At 37.4% G+C, this 21,413-nt stretch overlaps 1 protein-coding gene and 1 pseudogene across 1 annotated transcript in view; both read right to left on the bottom strand.

The window, feature by feature from the left end:
• EPSTI1 (epithelial stromal interaction 1) overlaps nucleotides 1-21,413 on the bottom strand; it is a 118,727-nt gene that overhangs the window by 96,873 nt on the left and 441 nt on the right. The window contains exon 2 of the mRNA XM_045839129.1: nucleotides 1,138-1,196. Within this exon, the coding sequence (XP_045695085.1) occupies nucleotides 1,138-1,196 (59 nt within the window). The remainder of the gene's footprint in view (nucleotides 1-1,137; nucleotides 1,197-21,413) is intronic.
• LOC123818654 lies at nucleotides 8,431-21,120 on the bottom strand (annotated as a pseudogene).

Here is a 21,413-nt window from a genome sequence, read left to right as displayed (position 1 = left end):
ATTATTTCAGAAAAATAACTTCCGAAATACCTAAAAAATCCAGACCACACTAAGGCTCAAGAATTTAAATCAAACACAACGTTTGTTATATTCCAGACTGACCTAGTTTTACCACCAGGAGAATACCTGTGTGGTGGAGACCCTTTACAGAGCTGCTTTCCTGTTGTGCCCTTGTGTTCATCATTAGTCATTAAGTTAAATTTGCCACCCAGATCTAATATAGGAGAGCGCAGAATCCTAGTACTAGTCCCACAACTTGACTTGAACAAGCTTTGTAACTTCCTTGGGAACTAAATTAATATTAGTTCTCCTTCCAACTCTAATTAATGCATAATGCTGTAATTTTAAATGACAATATTTTTTTTTACTGTACAACATCAATTAAATATGTTATACACCCACTAGGTATAAGCACAGAAATGAGGACAGTGTGCTCCCTGTCCTCTAACAGGTTATAATCTAGAGAAGAAAATTGAAGTACAGTAGTTCCTTCTATAATCTTGTTTCATTATAATGTTGATGCCATAGGAATTTGGCTTTTGTTTATATCAAGTAGCCTATGGTAAAATTGGTTTCACTATACATTGTTTTATTTGCAGCTGCAGAACCTATCAACAATGTGAAGTGTATTTACCTACTGTATGCAAATACAAATAGCTGAGAGTAGACTGTGTTAGTTACAAAATTATGGGAGCACAGAAACTTAAAAAATAATTCCATTATGAAGAGATAAAACATACCAAGAAAAACACAAATTACATTATTATTTCAAGTATATAACTTGTCTATTTCAAAAGTATTCCTAGTCCTATAAAAATATCTGCAGTCAGACCAATATTATGAAAATTAAATGGGTCAATTGGCAACAGGTATGAAACTGTTTAAGCCCAACAGAAATCTGAGATTTCACAAGCATGCTATGAGTTCTGCTATTAACACAGAGAAACAAATTTATAAGCATTAACAAAAGAATAATTTTTAAAAGTATAATTAAAAATGTTAAAGTTAAATAAAGAAAAAAAACTTGAGATCTGGTGAGTATATTCAAATCAGAAAATAAAAATACTTCAGAACAAAGCAAACCAATTGTATGCTATAAGAAAATAAGCTTTCTGAATGTTAAATAAATATACATACCCCTTTGTATCTGACTTCTTCTGTTTTCATTTGGTGCTATCAAGGTGTATGCACCTACTCTAGAATGAAGGAAAAAAAACTGCTTATTATCATGAAAAATTACTAATGCCCATAAACTACCAGACAATCTTTCTGTTAGTATACTCTATTTACTATCATAACTATCAAATATGTACTATGGAAGATAACATTTTTAAGAACGAGGTCTGTTCTCCAGAATCTTACCGTCCAGTTGTCAAAATAAAACAAATGCACTTGGGCCAAATAGGGAATACAAAGCAGTTGGTAAGTGACAAGAGACTGCTTCTCTGTTGGCTCTTGGTAAATTCTCTTTTCAGGGATCCATTTTTCCTCTAGGTGGTGCTCATGGGAACATCCCTTAGAGATAGCTTTAGATCGACATTCTCTTTCTTGTGACTCCTACTGGGAGTACAACAAAACACTCATACATTCTTTTTTTTGTTGTTTTAATTTTTTTATTGTTGTTCTATTACAGTTGTCCCAATTTTCCCCAATGGCTCTCCCCTGCCTGGCACAACCCCCTGCTCCCACAGCCAATCCCCAACCTGTGCCTATGTCTGTGGGTCATTTATACTTGTTCTTATTTTTAAGCATATTTTATTGATTATGCTATTACAGTTGTCCCATTTTTCTCCCCTTTAGTCCCCTCTGCCCTGCACCCCACTCCCAGCAGCATTCCCCCTGCTCTTAGTTCATGTCCATGGGTCATACATATAAGTTCTTTGGCTTCTCCATTTCCTGTACTATTCTTAACCTCCCCCTGTCTATCTTGTACCTACCAATTATGCCTCTTAATCTCTGTTCCTTTTCCCCCCTATCCTCCCCCTTCCTCCTCCCCACTGATAACCCTCCATGTGATCTCCATTTCTGTGATTCTGTTTCTGTTTCAGTCATTTGCTTAGTTCTTTGTGTTTTGGAGTTTTTTGGTACGTTCAGTTGTTGATAGTTGCTGAGTTTGTTGTCATTTTACTGTTCGTATTTTTGATAATCTTCTTTTTCTTAGATAAATCCCTTTAACATTTCATATAATAAGGGCTTGGTGATTAAGAACTTTAACTTGACCTTATCTGGGAAGCACTTTATCTGCTCTTTCATTCTAAATGATAGCTTTGCTGGATAGAGTAGTTTTGGATGTAGGTCCTTGCCTTTCATGACTTTGAATACTTCTTTCCAGCCCCATCTTGCCTGTAAGATTTCTTTAGAGAAATGAGCTGAGAGTCTCATGGGACCTCCATTGTAGGTCCCATGTAAATATCTCCTTTTCTCTTGCTGCCCTTAATATTCTCTCCTTATTTTTAATCTTGGGTAATGTAATTATGATGTGCCTTGGTGTGTACTTCCTTGAGTCCAACTTCCTTGGCACTCTCTGAGCTTCCCAGACTTCCTGGAAATCTATTTCCTTTGCCAGATTGGGGAAGTTCTCCTTCATTACTTTTTCAAATAAGTTTTCAATTTCTTGCTCTTCCTCTTCTTCTTCTGGCACCCCTATGATTCAGATATTGTAACATTTAAAGTTGTCCTGGAGGTTCCTGAGGCCCTCTTCATTTTTTTAAATTCTTGTTTCTTCATTCTTTTCTAATTGTTTATTCCTTCCTTCTGGTCCAAAGTGTTGATTTGAGTCCTGGTTTCATTCTGGTTACCATTAGTTCCCTGTATATTTTTCTTTACTTCACTTTGCATAGCCTTCACTTTTTCGTCTATTTTGCAAACATACTCAACCAATTCTGTGAGCATCCTAATTACCAGTGTTTTGAACTCTGCATCTGATAGGTTGGCTGTCTCTTCATCACTTAGTTCTATTTTGGGGGTTTTGATCTGTTCTTTCATTTGGGCCACATTTCTTTGTCTTAGCACACCTGCTTTTTTTTTAACGGTCTTAAGTATTCACCAGGGAGGGGCAATCCACTTAACTGCGTTGTGGCACTGTATGTGGGGGAGGGGTCAGAGAGAAAACAATGCTACTTGCTCAGCTCTTGCCCCACTTTCAGTCACTTCCCGTGCTACCCACAAGCAAATTGGGCCCTTCGGGTGCTGATTCAAGAAGGGGAGTGGGGGGGATTGTGAACATTCTAGGACCCTGTGGGTCTCTCCAATGAATTCTCTTGTGAGGTTGGGAGTTTCTCCTACTGCTATAACCCTCACAGGTTTTTTTTCAGTCAGAGGTTTTGAGATTTTATTTCCCTGTAATGGAACCCTGGGTTGCGCAGTCTGTCTTGCTCCCCAGTTGTTCCTCCTCATTTATCCGCATGCAAATGTGGGACCACTGAATCCTCTAGCCACCACCTTGCCACGCATCCTGTCTGCCCTGGCTGCCCATCTCTTATTACCAGTCTGGATGAATAGTTCTTCTTTATCTCCTTGGTTGTTGGACTTCCATACAGTTCAATTTTCTGGCAGTTCTGGTTGGTTTTTGTTCTTAATTTTTTTTTTGTTGTCCTTCTTTTGGTTGTACAAGGAAGCAAAGTGTACCTACCTATGCCTCCATCTTGGCTGGAAGTCTTTACTTGTTCTTTAATTAGACCCTTCCCCTTCTTTCCTTCCCTATCACCCTTCCCCCTCCTCTCTGGTCCCTGTCAGTCTGTTCATGGATTCTTTGTTACCACAGACTGGGAATATGGGACATTTGCAATGCAGCCATCTCTTCTCACACTTGTGTTATTGAATTGATTTAGGTAACATTGGTTAATAAAATTATGTAGGTTTCAGGTGTACAAATCTACAATATATCATCTGTATTTTGTATTATTTGTTCACCACCCAAGCCAAGTCTCCTTCCATCACCATTTATCCTCCTTTCACTGTCCTCCACTTCCCCTACCCTCTTTCTCTCTGGTAATCACCATACTGTTGTCTGTGTCTATAAGGTTGGGGGTTTTTGTTTTCGTTTTTCGCTTAATCCCTTCACATTTTTTATCCAGCCTCCCCACTGAAAGCCCTCAGTCTGTTTTCTGTATCTATGAATCTGTTTCTATTTTGTTTGTTACTTTGTTTTGTTCATTAGTTTCCACACATAAGTAAAATTGTATGGTATTTGTCTTTCTCTGACTGGTTTATTTCACTCAGCATAACACTTTTCAGCTTTATCCATGCTGTCACAAAAGGTAAGATTTCCTTCTCTTTCCATTGTGTAAATATATCACAGCTTTTTTATGATGAGCACTTGGGCTGCCTCCAAATCTTGGCTATTGTAAATGACACTGCAATGAACATAAGGGTGCATACATGCTTTTGAATTAGTGCAGCTATTGCTTCTTGATGACCCACCTGAGTGGCCAACTGGCTACCATCTTGTGTTTTTGAGCTTGACTCTTCCAGGCATGGGTCCCTCATTCTCCTTTGAACACTGGTTGAGCATAATTAGGAGCTCAACAAGCAAGGAGTCACTTTAATTCATAGGGTTATCAGGGAAAACTTCATTTATGAAAAAATATACAACTCTGAGTTTATCAAGAGGTGTTAAAATATTGTGATGTTTTGAGGGCAGAAACTGTGCTTAACTGATCTGTATATGCCCAGCCACTGGCACAGTGCCTAGCACAAACTAGCTTCTTGATGAATGAAACAAAATGATGCCAACATCCAGTCTGTGAGTCTGTGCTGGGTGTATTTTCTTTTGGATGATTCATGTGGTCCCACAAGAGCATGAATAGTTCATAGCAAAAATATAGCACAGCAACAGACAGTAGCATGCATGTAATTACAGTGTTGTGGATAAAACACAATTGGCTTATAAATGCAGTTTTTAAAAAAAATAAGATACTCTTAGAAGTCTCTCTTCAATAGAGAATGCACAATTTCAAAGAAGAAATTAGCAAAGATTGAACAGTAGAGGCCAAAAGTGCTGATTAACAGAAGCAATTTCTTCCTTATCTCTTTATGTTCCTAGCAGTGAGCCTTCAGCCAGTTTCAAACTGAGCTTTAATTTTGGACTTGTTAATGGGAGGTGTGCAACCCCCTCTGCATACAAATGGGGCTTCTGGATGCCCAATTACCTAATGTGTATCAGCAGACATTGCATGTGCAGCCCAGCATACATACACGTTATGAATACAAAATTAGGAGGCTGCTGCTGGAAATTAATCCCTAGTCCATTGCATATTCTGTGTTCACCCTAAGAAAGATTTTCCACTCTTCAATTTCCAGCACTTTATAGGAGCTTGAGAGCTACAAGTCTATGGATACTGCCCTGCGAACATGAATATGATATAATAGTGAGCCATTCCGCAGAGCCTTAAAGATGAAACATGAGACAATACAAGTGCCAACCATGAAATGACTACACAATCCACAATATTCACTAAGACTGTGGCATGGAGCTGTTCACCATACCAGGGATTTGATTCTAGTGTAGATCAGTCATTCTTAAACTTTAGTGCACAGCTGAATCACCTGCAAGTTTTGTTAAGGTGCAGAGTTTCTAATTTAGTACGTCTGGGTTGCTGTCTGATAACTTGCATGTCTAATAGTTCCAGATAATGCTGGTGTTCTTGATCTGGGGACCACACTTTGAGAACCACTGTGATAGGTCAATCAAGCTGGCTTAGAACATCTGAACTAAGAGGGAATTTAGGATTAATAAAACATTGATAAAGACACATAGGCCAAAATCATGAGGTTAACTAAGCACCAGTTCTGAGAGGCAAACCCCAGACTTTTGACTCAGACCAGTTGAGTGTCTGCAGCTAACTTTTCAGCTCAATGTGGAAAGTATAAAATATGACTGTCCTTAATGTCAGCCTCCTGATAGACTTCAAACAAAGTGATGTACTTCATTTAACTGAGCACCTACACAGACTTGTTGTGTTAGGGACAATACCAAAAACAGACACCAAACACTATAACAGTTTACGCTTTAGTTAGGAACAATTCATGAAACCACCACAGAAGAACACAAAGATACCCAAAGAAGCATCAAAGTGAGATGAAAGAAATAGTGAAAGACTCAAGGTGGAGGAGCTAGAGACCCTCAGAGTAGAACACTTCAGAGAAGAATAGCAAGTTGAGGCTTAAAAGATAGGATCTAAAAATGGCTCTAAGTGGTTTTTGCTAGGACTTTGCTAAGAGCAGCTTTGTAGAGAATTTTCCAGATCCATGGGTCTCACTTATAAAACTTTTGCAAAAGATTTGGAAAATAAAATGATTATGTTTGTAAAAGATTTTATTCTACAATATCTAATTTGCTTAAGATCAAGTCTGATAACATCATACTAGAATTGTTAGTTTTGAGAAGAGTGCTGCTGTGGTCAATCCCCAGACACAGTACAGGGCCATGGAAAGAGGAAAAAAGTGTTGAGCCCTGAAATCAGAGGTTTTTAATTGAAAGCACTTAATTATAATCCCAGGCTCAAGGACAATGGCCCTAATTATAAGTGCTTTATGTTAAAGATTTTTTTATTGTATTTTTCCATTACCATTGCTCCCCCCATACCCTCCTTCACCTCCACTACACATTTCCCCTTGGAGAATTTCTTAGCAACCCTCTTAGTAATATCTTATTGACTGAAAATGCCAAATATAAATCATAATATTCAGAAGAAAGCCCTGCCCAGGAATTTAGCTTCTATTCCTCTTACTTGCTATAGGAAGAAGAGTCTAAGCCTGAGGAACTGCTTATTTTTTATATCATACGGCAGAGCAAAACACCTTGAAAAATAAAAATATTAGTCCTCTTTCTCTTAGCTTTTCCTTGACATGAATAACAAATATAACTTATTCATGTTTTCAGGCAATTAGTTTCCACCCACAGCAAAGGCCTCTGCAGTGTCAGCCTTCATGCCGTCCCCTTCAACTGTCTCACTCAAAGCTGCTCATCCACAGAAGCTCAGCCCATCTTTTAGTGTTTAGTATTCTGGTCATTTCCTGATGAAACAACATTCAAGCTACTGAAATAAATGTATATCTTTGAAAATGAATTTCCTTAATCACCTCACTGAAATTTAATGAAATTTCTCACTTTGTAAGATTGTGTTCACTTTCCAAAAGCACATATCAGAGATATACTAAGGAAGAACTGTAAAAGGATAGCACAAAAAGAAAAATGCTTTCCTGCACCATAAAAAATAAATAAATATATTCAAGAAATATTTTCTTTCTGAGGTCTCTACTGAGCTACACAACTGCTTCTCTTGCATACACTCTTGCACAGTTTTTATAAAGTCTCATCAATAAGCACTCTATGAAAAAAATGTTATGTTGAAGTTACGAAAAATATCTTGTCTGGCTAAAAGTATTATATAAAGATATCCTCTGGTGTGTACAAACTGCAGATATAATTTCAGTTCTAATTAAGAATAACACTGGTTGGAAAAAAAACACAGTCAAGAGCAAAAATTCAGAAAGGGGTAGAAAATTATGTTACAAATAAAATTTCAAAGCAGAACAGTAGACATAGTCTACTGTCCTATAAAAATTGTCTTTAGGTTTTCATAGCTTAAAAAATCTTATCTTAAGGTGATATTGTAAAAAGAAGAATTTTGGGTTAATCAAAGGCACTGAATACAGATTTATTTTCTAGATAAGACTTTCCATATCATTTTTTGCTAAATGATCTTCAACATCTCCCATGTGGAAAGGTTTGTGAATGCACTTTGGTTTCAGAATGTGCAGAGTCCAAAACATTGTCTGTACTCCCAAGAGGCTGATTGATGTGAAGCTGATTAGTTCTACACAGCTCACAGCTTCTGTTAGAGAGCTGCATAGATGCCCAGAGGCCTGAACAGACATCCAGAGGAAACAGACAAACAGGAGATCATCAGGTCCTTGGAGCCTTTGTTCATGGGATGCCTTCATGGAAACTAGAAGGAAGAACTGATGCATAGACACACCCCCATACCAGGATTCTCATGCAGGTCCATGGCTTAGTGAGACACGGAAAACTTAGGTAAGTGAGAAAAAACGTGCCTCTTCCTTCAAATGGTGGTAACTCTACACTGGGACATATGGTTTGGTATGTACAGCTGAGCCTTGAACCATGTGGGTTTGAACTGTGCCGGTCCACTTATACTGGATTTTTTAAAAATAAAAGCAGCCAACCTTTTGCATCTACAGATTCAACCAACCACAGATCAAAACTAATATTTTCACATTCCCAAGCATGGATTCTCACCTCTAATTCAAAATACTGAGGGTTTTTTTAATTAAAAAAAATCTTTATTTCAGATAAAAGTACGATTCCCATAATTTAGGATAAAGCAAATACACTTCCTTGTGTCTACTATTTAGATAGTTGTCATTTCCATGAATAGAGTTATTGAGTATCATTTGAATATTTGCCTACATGCTTGCTGGAAAACTCTGTAGCCTTTTCATGGTAGGAATTTCAGTTTTCCTGAATTCTTCTCTTTTCTTCCTGTATCCCATTTTGCATTCTTTATAAAAGGCATATCATTATAGTAAGCTGTTAGTCATTCTTCCAGTGCAAAATTTATTTCTGACATTTTACTACCATAAGGATTTCAGACTCCTTGCAACATTGAATAGAATGTTGAACTTCCTCAGAACACCTCTCTTGATCTTTTTCTCTCCTTATTTTAAGGATCAAAACATCTTTTTGACATGTCTAAGATGCTGCTCTTATGACCCAGCAGACACACTTTTCAGGATCTACCCTACCAGGTCAAGCAACATCTCCATGATAGAGGAAAGTCAAAAACATAGTTTTTGATCCATGATTAGTTGAATCTGTGAATGCACAGGGCTGACTATAGAGTAAAAGTTATCTATGGATTTTTGACTGCTTGGGGGATCAGGACCCCAACTCCATTTTGTTTAAGGGTCAACTGTGTCTCAGCTCCAAATTACCATCTTAGCCAGACAAGTCTGTGCAGTTACCAACCTGCACAACCTAACAGGGTAGACCTGAACAATGTCAAATTTCTTCACTTAAAACACACACACACACACACACACACACACACACACACAAATGATAAAAGCTATGAAAAAAGAAAGCAAGAAGGATTAACTCTAAAGATACAAAGAATATATATGACATACAATATTTTAGAGATCCGTCATCTTTAAGATGTCAAAAGTCAATGATGGAAGTAAAAATGGGGACCGACTAGCAGATATACTTGCATAATCTTGCTTCCTCAGTAAAAATAACAAGAAGTTCATATTTTCAGAATATAGATATTTGATTTGACCTTACTTAGAAGCAAATCTTTACCTAACAAACTAACCTTAGTCTGTTACTCTTTCATGGATGCTGACAGAAGTTATAAGACTCTGAGTCAGAAACAAAGGACTGCTATGCCATTACTCATTACTCACGGGTAATAGCATAGCAGGCAGCATGAACATCAGCATATTTACATCTATTCTCTCTAGCTCCAAGTCTTATGGGGCAACACTATATGTTGTGGCTGCACTGCAGTGGGGGAACACTGAGTTGGGCAAACTACTCTTTTTACGGCAGGTAGAAAGCAAGACTGGTCTTTGTCCTGGGGGAGAGTGTACCTCATCTTTCTAAGTTCCAGCTATATGACAACCCTGAGAAAATGTCCAGGTTAAAGAATGGTCAAGTAGTCAGTCTTGGCACACCCAGTAAGTCATGTAAGAGTGAAAGACTCCCAAGGAAGACTGTCTTTTCCAACAACAGAAATATTTAGGATTAACATTCTATTTTAAGAAAGACTAAATGATAAAGAAATTGACATTTGCATAAAAACTTGGGATTTTTCTTTTTTTATTATTATTAGTAGGCTATGATCTAATTATGTACACATGTCTTAAGCAAAGCTCCTCAAGGTTATATGTAACTTAAAAGAAAAAATCAGAAGTGCAAGATAAAGGAAATTATATCTAAATCTCTGCATAGGACATTTTAAAATGATATTCATTGTTTATTTCTGATTATAAAAGAAACATATTCTCATTGAAAAATGCATAAAATTACTTTTAAAACATTTAAAAGTCACTCATAATCCCACCCCTCAGAGATCACAACTACAGTTTTATTTGGGAATATTTCAGCTCACTCTATATTCTGCACTTATTATTACACAGTTGCAATTGTATTTTAAGTTCAATTTTATAGCCTACTTTCACTTATAAGTTATATTCCCAATTACACATGTAACAAGGTTAACATTAAATGGCTTTATAATATTTCACATAGATGTATCATAATATAATTACTCACTTTCCCTTATTTCAATTGTTCACTATTATAAACAACTTCACAGGATATACAAATTGCAAAACATAAAGCTTTGCACAGAATAATATCCAGAAGAAAACTCTAATTGTATTCTAAAATCAGTACTCTGAACAGGAATGTGAACATTTAAATTTTCTTCTTTAGATATCCCATTTGCATTTCCAAAATCCAGAAACAATCTGATCATATAATTAATTTCTGCTCTTATGCTTAACACTGCTCAATTCTTAAACTAGAACAATGTTCAGAAATAAATGTTCTGTTATGGTTGCCACTATTTGTACTGTATCAGCCCTAGACTACCTATTTACGGACTTATTTTATAGGAAAGAAGCAGATAAATAAAGCTATCTATTAAGACACTCATTTGAAGATATTTATTTTATTGTATGGACTTATAATAATTATATATAACAGACATATTATAGACTTCTATTATCCAGTCTATATTATAGGCTTCTATACAGTAATAGAACCTAGCCTTAAGTCACTAGTACATGTCCTTTTTGGGGCTGTGACTACATCCTTTGCTGCATCTTCTTTCACAATGTATGTAATTTAGTTTTTCAGATTATCACTTTACATCCCTGGTTCTGGCTCTTTCCTTTCATATCTACATCCTGGTTCCTGATTCTGTTCTTTATCCTGTATCCTAGGAGTGACAAAAACCACTGAACAAAATGGTATCGGTAAATAATATGTCATAGAAATTATTAAGTAGTTTTCCCCTAGAAAAATAGCATGGTTCTGAGCCCGGTGCACAAATTTTAAATGTACAGCTCCCACAACAAGTCTTCTTTTAACTTCTCCACATTCCAAAGGAATAATGAGAAAAAAAAAAGGGGGTGAGGCACCATGAATTTTAGAATATTATCTAAATTAGGTTTCCATAACTTCTTATGTTAAATTTTAAGCCTATGAGCAAAATTAAAATATTGTGTAAAATGAAACCCATACACTATTTACCTGAAGTTACCAGTTGTTAATGTTTTGTCACAATTGCTTTTTCTCTCTCCTCTTCTCACTGTTTTCTGAGTCATGTGAAAGTGAGCCACAGAGTCAGGACACATCATCCTCAATTCCCTCAGCATGCATCTCCCAGTACAAAGACATTCTTCTGCTTCAATCAATAACAGTATAGCACCCAAGGAATTTAATATTAATACAATATTGTCTGATATTCCATCTATATTTAAATTTCTAACCTGCTCCAATTTTTTTATATTCTTCCCTATCCCTGTCTCATCCTGGATCCAATCACAGATCATACACTCCAATGGTTTGACATGTCTGTTTAGGCTACTATAATCTAATCAGTTTCCTTGAATTTTCTTCCTTTCATCAACGACATTTAAGAGTACAGGTGTGATGATTAATTTTGTGTCAATTTAACTCGGCCACTCAATGCCCATATATGGTTAAACATTAATTCTGGATGTGTCTGTGAGGGTATTTCTGGAAGATAATACCATTTGAATCAATAAACTGAGAAAAGCAGGTACCCTTCTCTAGTGTATGTGGGCATCATCCAATCCACTGAGGACCTTCATGAATAGGAAAAAAAACAAAGGCCAAGAAAGGTTGAAATCACTCTGCCTGACTGTTGAGCTGAGGCAGCAATCTTCACCTGCCCTCAGTGCTCCAGGTTCTTAGGCTCTGAGACTTGGAGTGGAATCTACACCATCAGTTCTCTGGATTTCAGACCTTCAAGCTACACCACCCACCTTCCTGGGTCTTCAGCATGCAGATGGCAGATTAGGGGGCTTCTCAGCCTCCACACTCGTGAGCCAACCCCTTACAATAAATCATATATATATATATTTATATTTATATTTATATAAATATATATTTTTTCCTTTTGCTAAAGAACCTTGATTAATACATCAAGTAAATTGTCTTACAGAATTTATAGAATGCCTCATAATCTGAATTTGAGAAATGATGCTTTCTCTCACAATTAAACTTTTTGGTTAGGTTAAACATTTTGGAAAGAGTGACACATAGTAGATGTTATCTAAGATTCCATTGTTAGAACTAGAGTCATCTCCTTGTGCAAATAAGTAATAAGCCAACATGAAAAACGGTATCTGCCTATATGACAAAGAGCAATTGCATTTTAAAATACAGATTAGAAAGAACACATGTCTTCTACCTGTTACCTTCTATTGTCAGTAGAAATCAAAGGATGTAATGGCCCTAAGACTTTCTACTTGGCATAGAGAATCAAAGAGCACAACCTATACATTAAAAATAAAAATGTCTTTATATCAAACTATTTGAACACTTCAGTGTTTATTTCTAAGGACTGGAATTACAGGGGACTTTCTCTATATTATTTTTTCAGTGTTTGAGTATTTATAACAAACAGATATGACCTCCCTTATACAAGCAAGGAAAAATATTCCAAAGATTTTTAAGTGAGAAAATATTTAAAGCCAAGACTTGGGGCCTCACATTTTCTTATAAGATCAGGTAGCACATGATTTCCATGGTCAGTTGTTCCACAGTAAAACAATCACTGGGCAATATTAGCCCTTGAGTTTTAATGATGGTAAATGTCTTCAGTTTTTCTATAAGACTTTAATGGATTGCCTTTCAAGTGTTCATATTTGGGGGAAAAATTACAAACATTACAGAACAAAGGAACTATCATTGATTGATCTTCTGATATAGAAGAGAACCTTCCAATGCAGTCTTTTCCCTTTGATATTTTTCCTGGTAAGCTTTTGTTTCAGATTCAAATACATTCTGAATAGATGCAATTAACCTTAACAATATGTATAGCTTTACAGCACTGTGCCGACTTTGAAGTAAGTAACCTTACTGCGTAATTGAACAAAGTTTCTTTTTTTCTCTCTCTCATTTCTGCTATGCATCTACTGATTATTACAGGTATTATGTGTTCGGGAGCTTTCATCATCCTGTTGATTTACTGTTTCACTGTTTCAGCTGTCAAAGGCTTTTTGAGAAATGCCTGCTCATGTTTTATGATATTGTATTTGAACAAAAATGATTACTTCCCAAGATTTGGCAGGCTGCAAATTCATATCATACTGAGGAGTGGAATCTAGTGAAGAACAGGGAAATTTATTCTAAGCAGGACCATAATCTCTACCCTCCTGCATATACAGCAAGGTAAATTTGATCTAATCAAACTGAAATATCTCTTCTTTCCATGCACTCCAATAATCTCTTCTGCCATGCTTAGAACTGTGATTTTCAAACTGTAAGTGGTAACCCACTAATGGAAAATTTATTCTTAATGAAGAAGAGAAAATGTTAGGAGTATATCACATAGCAAGGATTCCCACAGAAACTTTGCTCTTATAAACTACTTCTCTATACAAATCATTCTAAAGCTGTAAACAAATGTCACATTTTAGTGTCTACAGTACCACTGGCATATTGATGTGAAAATATGACTGACAGGAACTTAGCTAGTTACACTTCACTCCTTCCTCCAGCTCTACAACATGTTCAGGACCCAGGCTGTGGTGGATAGACTGGAGTTTGAGTGCTGGTTCTGAGACCTCAGGAAATCATTTTATCTCTCAAGACTCAGGTTCTTTATCTATAAAGTAACAATGTCTTTATCATGAAAACAAAATCTAACAAAGTATGTAATATGCTTAGCACAAGGTCTAGCATGTGGTTGAGTTCCAGACATAAAAGTCCCAGTTATTGATTGTTATTTTGGTTTTAGTCTCTCAGTTTAACTATTTCAGATCACAACTGATTCACTTAATGCTGCCAGAATATTGCAATGCTTCATCACATTTCTCATTTCAAAAATAAGTCAACTAGGGAGAGCTCTACTGATTAGTTTAGTAGTAGAAACTGATACTCATTGAGACACCTACCCAGTGCATTAAACCATACCGTTATCATAAAGTTAGAAATTCATTAAATAGTATCAGTTAAATACTGCATGTTATTTTTACAAACTTCTTGACTGCTTATGAGTCTTGCCTAGAGGTTGGGTTAAATAGTCCCCTCATGAACAGCCATCGATACTGAGGCATCAAAAAGAGTACTCATCAGAATGGATCACAGGTTATTCTCTCCCTGTATATTGTGATTTCAAAGCACTAAAAGGAACTTTGGCATTATTCAGTTCTCCATGTCCAGGGAGGAGTAATAATAGCCTGATGCTTTCATGCCATTTGGCATCTGTAGGCAAAGCTTATGTTCTCAGAGTCACATATGAAACAGAAAAGAAATCTGAAGCATTGTAGTGAAAAAGAAATTGTAAATAGTAAAAGCAGTTCTTACAGGCTCTCATAAGTTTTCAGAAACTTGCATTCTGTTTAAGACTATTTATGCAGTTAGTATGGATTCAAACAAGGTGAGTCAATGAGTTGTTTTTGATCATCTCTCTCAGACATAAGAAATTATACTTCAGGGTTCAGAATATGCAGATTGAAAATTCCAGCCAACATGGAGACACCCTGTGCCTCCTCACACAACCAAAAGAAGGACAACAACAAATTTAAAAACAAAAAAACAACCAGAACTGACAGAAAGTCGAACTGTATGGAAGTCAGACAACCAAGGAGTTAAAGAAGAAACATTCATCCAGACCCATAGGAGGGGCAGAGACCCACAGCCAGAGTGTAGAGTACTGTGACAAGGCAGCAACTGGAGGACTGGGGCTGGCAAGGTGGTGGCTGGTGGACTGGGCAGTCCCACAACTGGGAAGCGAGACAGACCACACAGCCAAGGGTTCCAGCTCAGGGAAAAAAAGCCTCAAAACCTCTGACTGAAAAAACCTGTGAGGGTTCAGGCTACAAGAAAACTCCCAGTCTCACAAGAGAGTTCATTGCAGACCCCCACAGTGTCCTAGAATGTACACAACACCACCCACCTGGGAATCAGCTCCAGAAGGGTCTAATTTGCTTGTGGGTAGTGGCAGGAGTGACTGAAAGCCAGCAGAGAACTGAACAAGTGGCATAATTCCCTCTTGGACCCCTCCCCCACATATAGCTTTACAACGCTGCATTATGGGTTGCCCTGCCCTGGTGAATACCTAAGGCTCCATCCCTTACTACTAACAGGCATGCCAAGACAAAAAAAATTGGCCCAAATGAAAGAACAGATCAAAGCTTCAGAAAAAATACAACTAAGCGATGAAGAGATAGGCAACCTATCAGATGCAGAGTTCAAAACACTGGTAATCAGGATGCTCACAGAACTGACTGAGTATGTTTGCAAAATAGAGGAAAAAAGGAAGGCTATGAAAAGTGAAATAAAGGAATATATACAGGGAACCAGCAGTGACCAAAATGAAACCAGGACTCAAATCAATGCTTTGGACGAGAAGGAAGGAATAAATGGTCAATTAGAAAAGAATGAAAAGCAAGAATTCAAAAATATGAGGAGAGACTTAGAAACCTCCAAGACAGCTTTAAACATTACAATATCTGAATCATAGGGGTGCCAGAAGAAGAGGAAGAGCAAGAAATTGAAAATTTATTTGAAAAAATAATAAAGGACAACTTCCCTAATCTTAATCTGGCAAATAAAATAGACTTCCAGTACCAGGAAGCACAGAGAGTCCCAAAGAAGTTGGACTCAAGGAAGTACACACCAAGGCACATCATAATTACATTACCCAAGATTAAAAATAAGAAGAGAATATTAAGGGCAGCAAGAGAAAAGGAGATATTTACCTACAATGGAGGTCCCATGAGACTCTCAGCTCATTTCTCTAAAGAAATCTTACAGGCAAGATGGGGCTGGAAAGAAGTATTCAAAGTCATGAAAGGCAAGGACCTACATCCAAAACTACTCTATCCAGCAAAGCTATCATTTAGAATGGAAGGGCAGATAAAGTGCTTCCCAGATAAGGTCAAGTTAAAGGAATTCATCATCACCCAGCCCTTATTATATGAAATGTTAAAGGGACTTATCTAAGAAAAAGAAGATAAAAAATATGAACAGCAAAATGACAATAAACTCACAACAATTAACAATCTAACCTAAAAAAAAGGAAACAAACAAACTAAGCAAACAGCTAGAACAGGAACATAATCACAGAAATGGAGATCACATGGAGGGTTATCAGTAGGGACGGTGGGAGAGTGAGAGAGAGGGAAAAGGTACAGGGAATAGGTAACAAAATTGGTAGGTAGAAAATAGACAGGGGGAGGTTAAGAATAGTATAGGAAATGGAGAAGCCAAAGAACTTATATGTCTGACCCATGGACTTGAACTAAAGGAGGGGAATGCAGGTGGGAGGTGGTGTGCAGGGCAGAGGGGAATAAAGGGAGGGAAATAGGACAACTGTAATAGTATAATCAAAACATATTTTTTAAAAATATGCATATCAATTATTAAAAGTTATGTTTATAAAAATTGGAGTAATACTATAACTTAATCACTATGGTATCACATATCCCACATTCTACCCCAATTTATATTTACCAAATGTTTAATACTAATGTACCACAGTGCTATCTGAGGGGAAAAGAAAGAAAAACCAGGGATTGGCCATTAATAAGTGGTCTTACTAAGCCATCCTTTGAGACAGGCCAGTAAGTTAGGATAAGTGGAATGGAGAAACTGAGACAAATAGATGAACAAACTGGCTGAGCAATTTACAGTCAGATGCAGAAGTGGATATATCTAGGCCTCAGTTGTATTTCAGCTCCAAGGCCAGAAAAGCAGAAAAAACAGGTGGGTGACACCAGAACCCAACTGCAATGACTGAAGACCCACAGCCATGGCACTGACCAATCAGTAGAAACCACAGCCCTGAAAAAGCACACCTGGAAAACTGATGAATATTTTGCTGAAACTCTTCCCTGAGACCTCCCCTAAGATTCCCACCTGCAAGAGAGAGATAAAAGCTCTAAGACAATGGACCCAGCTCCTGCTTTCCCTCTGGAGAACAGCCTGCACCATTCCCTTCCCCCTCTTCTTCCCTCACAGGCACAGCATCTCCTAAACTCTAAGGGACCCCATAAGACTTGTAACCAGGGGAGCAATGAGCAGCAGCAGCTCGTCCCAGGCTAATCCCCTGAACTTGTCCTCCAGGCCCCCTTTTCTCTGACTTCCCAGTGAGTTAAGGAAGCCCAGTCTAGGCTCTCTCTTCTTGCTTCTTCTGTCCTAGGCTCTTCCTTGTTTCATTGCCCCCAGCTTCAATAAACATACCCTCATAATCACCTGGACTCATGCTCTGAAATCTTTCCTATACAAAGTCAACAACCCACATACTACCTGCTGGCCCTAGACAGATTCACTCAAGGCCAGGCCCCTGTCCAGTAACACCTTTAATCTCCCTTCACTCTTTGAGAGTTGGAGGGTGAAGGGAAGGAAAATAATTAGTTACCAGGATTATTTCCTTTCCAGTAGTACAATGAGCTATGGAAAGCATTGAAGTTAGAGTAAGAAAGCTAGGGAATGTCTCTTGAACTCTAAGGGAGGAATTGAGACATAGGCGTGGGTTTCCCCAGCACACATGTAGAACACTCCAACATACATAGTGTCTAAGCTGCTGTGGTCAGGGGTATAGTGCATCTTAAAGGCTGTGTCACTTTGGGCTCTCCTAGAAGCAGACATCAAGGTGGAATTAGGCATGGAAGAGATTTACTGGGGGAATGCCTGTAAAGGATAAAAGGGGAACAGGCAGGAATAGTCAAGGAAAGCCTTGAGAACGTGAGCAAGTCTAATACGTATGAAAGGAGAGAAAACATGGAGATTGAGAAGGAAGAGCTCAGACTGCTGCTATACAGTTCTGAGCAAGTCTTGGATAGGTCAATGGGGAGCCTTCTGGCAAACACTGACCAATAGAGGAGTTCCACGCAGACAGGACTGGGCTGGCATTAGTACCCTGGACCACTCAGACACTGGCTGGGAAGAATGCAGAATAAGTATGCTCTCAACCCAAAGTCGTGGATCAAAAAGTGATAGTTGAGGCCGTCAATTTACTATGCCCCTCACAGGAAGTTCTTTTGAAGGAGACCTGAGTAGCAAGCTTCCCTCGTTGCCAGAGAAGCCACTTAAACTCCTGTGGTATAATAAAAAATAAATAAATACTTAGTCTTTTTCCCTGGCTCCTGGCATAGAACTCTTAAAATCATTGTAATTCCAAGTAATAAAAACCTGAGTTATATGCTAATACAATAGATGACTCCAGGTGGGAGGCTCTAGGAAGCTTCAGGATGGGAGCTATTTACCACAAAAACCAACCATGTGATTGATTAGAGTATTACAATAAAAATAAACTACCAAAAATATAAGTAAATAATAAAATTTTGTTAAATAAATTCTTGAACATTGAAGTTTGGGGAGCTTACAAATTGGTGAGCACATCAAGGTGCCAGGAAGGTGACCACCCATCTACAGAGCTATACAATATCCCCCTATATTTCGCCCTATGACTCTGATTTAAGTGTTCCTGAGTTATATACTTTAAAGTAAAACTGTAATCATAAGTATAGTGGTCTCCATAGTTCTGTAATTCATTCTAGTGAATTCCTGAATCTAGAGATGGAGAAAAGTCATGGAAACTCCGAATTTGTTGTCAGCTGGGCAGAAATGTGAGTATCCTGGGGACCCCACTTATGGCTTGCTCCTAAAGTGGGAAAAGACTTAACCCTTAATTTGGGGTACCTGTGCTAACTCTGAATTGTTAGAGTCAGAACTGAATTGTAGTTACTTGGTGTTGGAATGACATTTGTGAAAACAAAAACAAAAACACGCAACTCCTAATTATCCTGTGGACTGGCAGCTGAAACATCACCTCTTAGGATGGCCTTTTTGGCTCCCAAAACTAGCTCTGGCCCTGGATTCCCTTTATAATGTATATAAAGAGTTATTCATGTAATTATATTATAACTGTCTGTCCCATCAGTTACACCATAAGCCTCATACAGGGTTGTTTTTTGTTGAGTATTTTGTCCTTATATTTTAAATTAAATATTCAGAGCTAGAGATCCTCTCTTATATTACAGGGTTGTTGTAAGGATTGAAGGATCTAATACATGTCATGTACTTTCACATACCAAGCATAACATGTGTTTGCTGTTATTACTGCTCATCTTTAAGTCTCTGCAGTTCTCAGTGTAAAGTAGGCTACAAATACATTAAGGTAAACTGAATTTGTATGCACATTATGTTAAAGGTAACTAACTGTTTAGTAAAATTCTGCACTGTGGGTTCATTTTCAGAATGTATTTTGATTTCCTCCAAACAGCATCAAAAGGATCCAGGAATGGTTATAGACAAGTATCTGAATATTCTGCCTATATTATGATCACAGGTAAGAGCCTAATGCCTGGAATTGTATAAAGTGAGGTAAAAAAAAATCCCTTCCAGAAAAACGCGTATCTTAGCCTTAGTTATCTAGATATGAATAAGGTGTTTACAAACAAAAAAAATATTGAAAGAAAGGGTAAAAGATTATTTTGGATCAGAAATTTGTGGGAGCTTTTTTTCTCTTTAAGTCTGTGTAGATAGCTTATGATATTTAGGGACAAAAATCATCAACTAAAAATAATTTAGAAACCAATATGAATTAGTAAATACTTATAATGATTTAAATCCAAATATAGCCAAGAACTCAGCTTTGCTTTGGAGCATATTAGGTAATGATCCTCAGAAATCATTTTAAGAGACTGTCTTAAAATGTTTTTATATTTATATGTAAGTAAGTGTTTTAAATCAGTATGTTTTTACAAGGCACAAACACTCCACTTTAGGGTCACAGCACAGTACTTGGTCAATAAACATGTTTAACAAACTATCAGCAACCAATATTTCACTAGATATTTATTTGCTTTGCATAAACATACAAAGCAAATATCCAATAAAATGATGCAAATTTGTATCCAGCAAAATATCCATGCATATACACAAACATGCACACACATACTAAAAAACAAACACTTAGAGGTTAGTATTAACTCATTTTAAGTAGTAACAAACTGAGGCATAAAGTAGCTAAACACCTTATTGAAGTTCATAGTGCAAATAATGGCACAGTCAGAACTTGAACCCAAGTCTGTCTGGCATCAAAGCTGATGCTCTTGTGCCCACATTGGGGCTTACCTAATGAATACATGGAAGTATGTACACAAAACAAGGTCAAATTCCAACTCCTCATTGTATAATTAAGCTCATATTAAGAGTGAACAAATTAGGCCTGATTGTTAAACACTGAATTGAAATTAATGAGCTTCTGTTATGGTATGATACCTCTTACTCTGAAAGGGAAACACAGCAATTTCGCATTGAAATCACCTGGATTATCTACCTCAACTAAGGTTAACCCTAAACTGAATAATATTAAATGACTGCTACTTACGAATTCTCCCAAAAGTTAAGAGATGAAAGAAAATCTGGTTATTGGTCATAAGGTTATGTACTGTTTCTTAGCAACCAGCATTTGTCTTTCATGTGACTACAAGTTGATGAAAAGGGGGAACTATAAATGAAACCATTTGGACAGTCCTAATTCACAAGCAATAATGTCTTTACAAACCATACTGTTGAGGTATAGAAGCTCATTCCATGAGGCAGAAAGAGAGAACCACTGACATTTTGCATAAATGTTCTCCAAATACCAACTGTAGTCCCAGAACTAAAGATCAAGAGTAAATTGTATCAGTCTGTTCCAATGAAGAGCACTTAACATCAGGGACAGGAAACTGCAGTCACTTCCTCTCTTGGTCTAATTCCACTGGTCCTAGTGGCTAGTTTATCTGGGAGTTTTGTTGGGAGGCAGCATTTGGATCTACCACCATAGTATAGCACTTTCCCTCTTCACCCTTACCTAGCAGCTGATGTAGAGATACCATTCACGGTACCAAATTTTAATACAAGAAAGAAAATTTTGTCATGCTTGTTAGAGGATGAGTTCTGAAGATACCTGGAAATTAGTAAGAAGCCATGGCAGTCTCTCCACATCCACTTCTTTCAAACCTGTAGCCAGTCACCAGAATCAGGAGACTAGTGATCATGAAAGAAATGAGGACTTAGATAAAAGAACCGCAGACCGGCACATTCAATTTGTGTCTTTTGCTTGGGCTAACGCGGTTTCAAACTCTAATGATCAAGAAGGTGTCAGTCAGTATGTCAGGGGATCTAGGAT

This window comes from Phyllostomus hastatus, unplaced genomic scaffold, assembly GCF_019186645.2.
Source record: "Phyllostomus hastatus isolate PE091 unplaced genomic scaffold, TTU_PhHast_1.1 phas_contig_29, whole genome shotgun sequence".
NCBI lineage: Eukaryota > Metazoa > Chordata > Mammalia > Chiroptera > Phyllostomidae > Phyllostomus > Phyllostomus hastatus.
The sequence above is the reverse complement of the archived record's forward strand: the minus strand, read 5'-3'. Positions and strand labels throughout refer to the sequence as shown.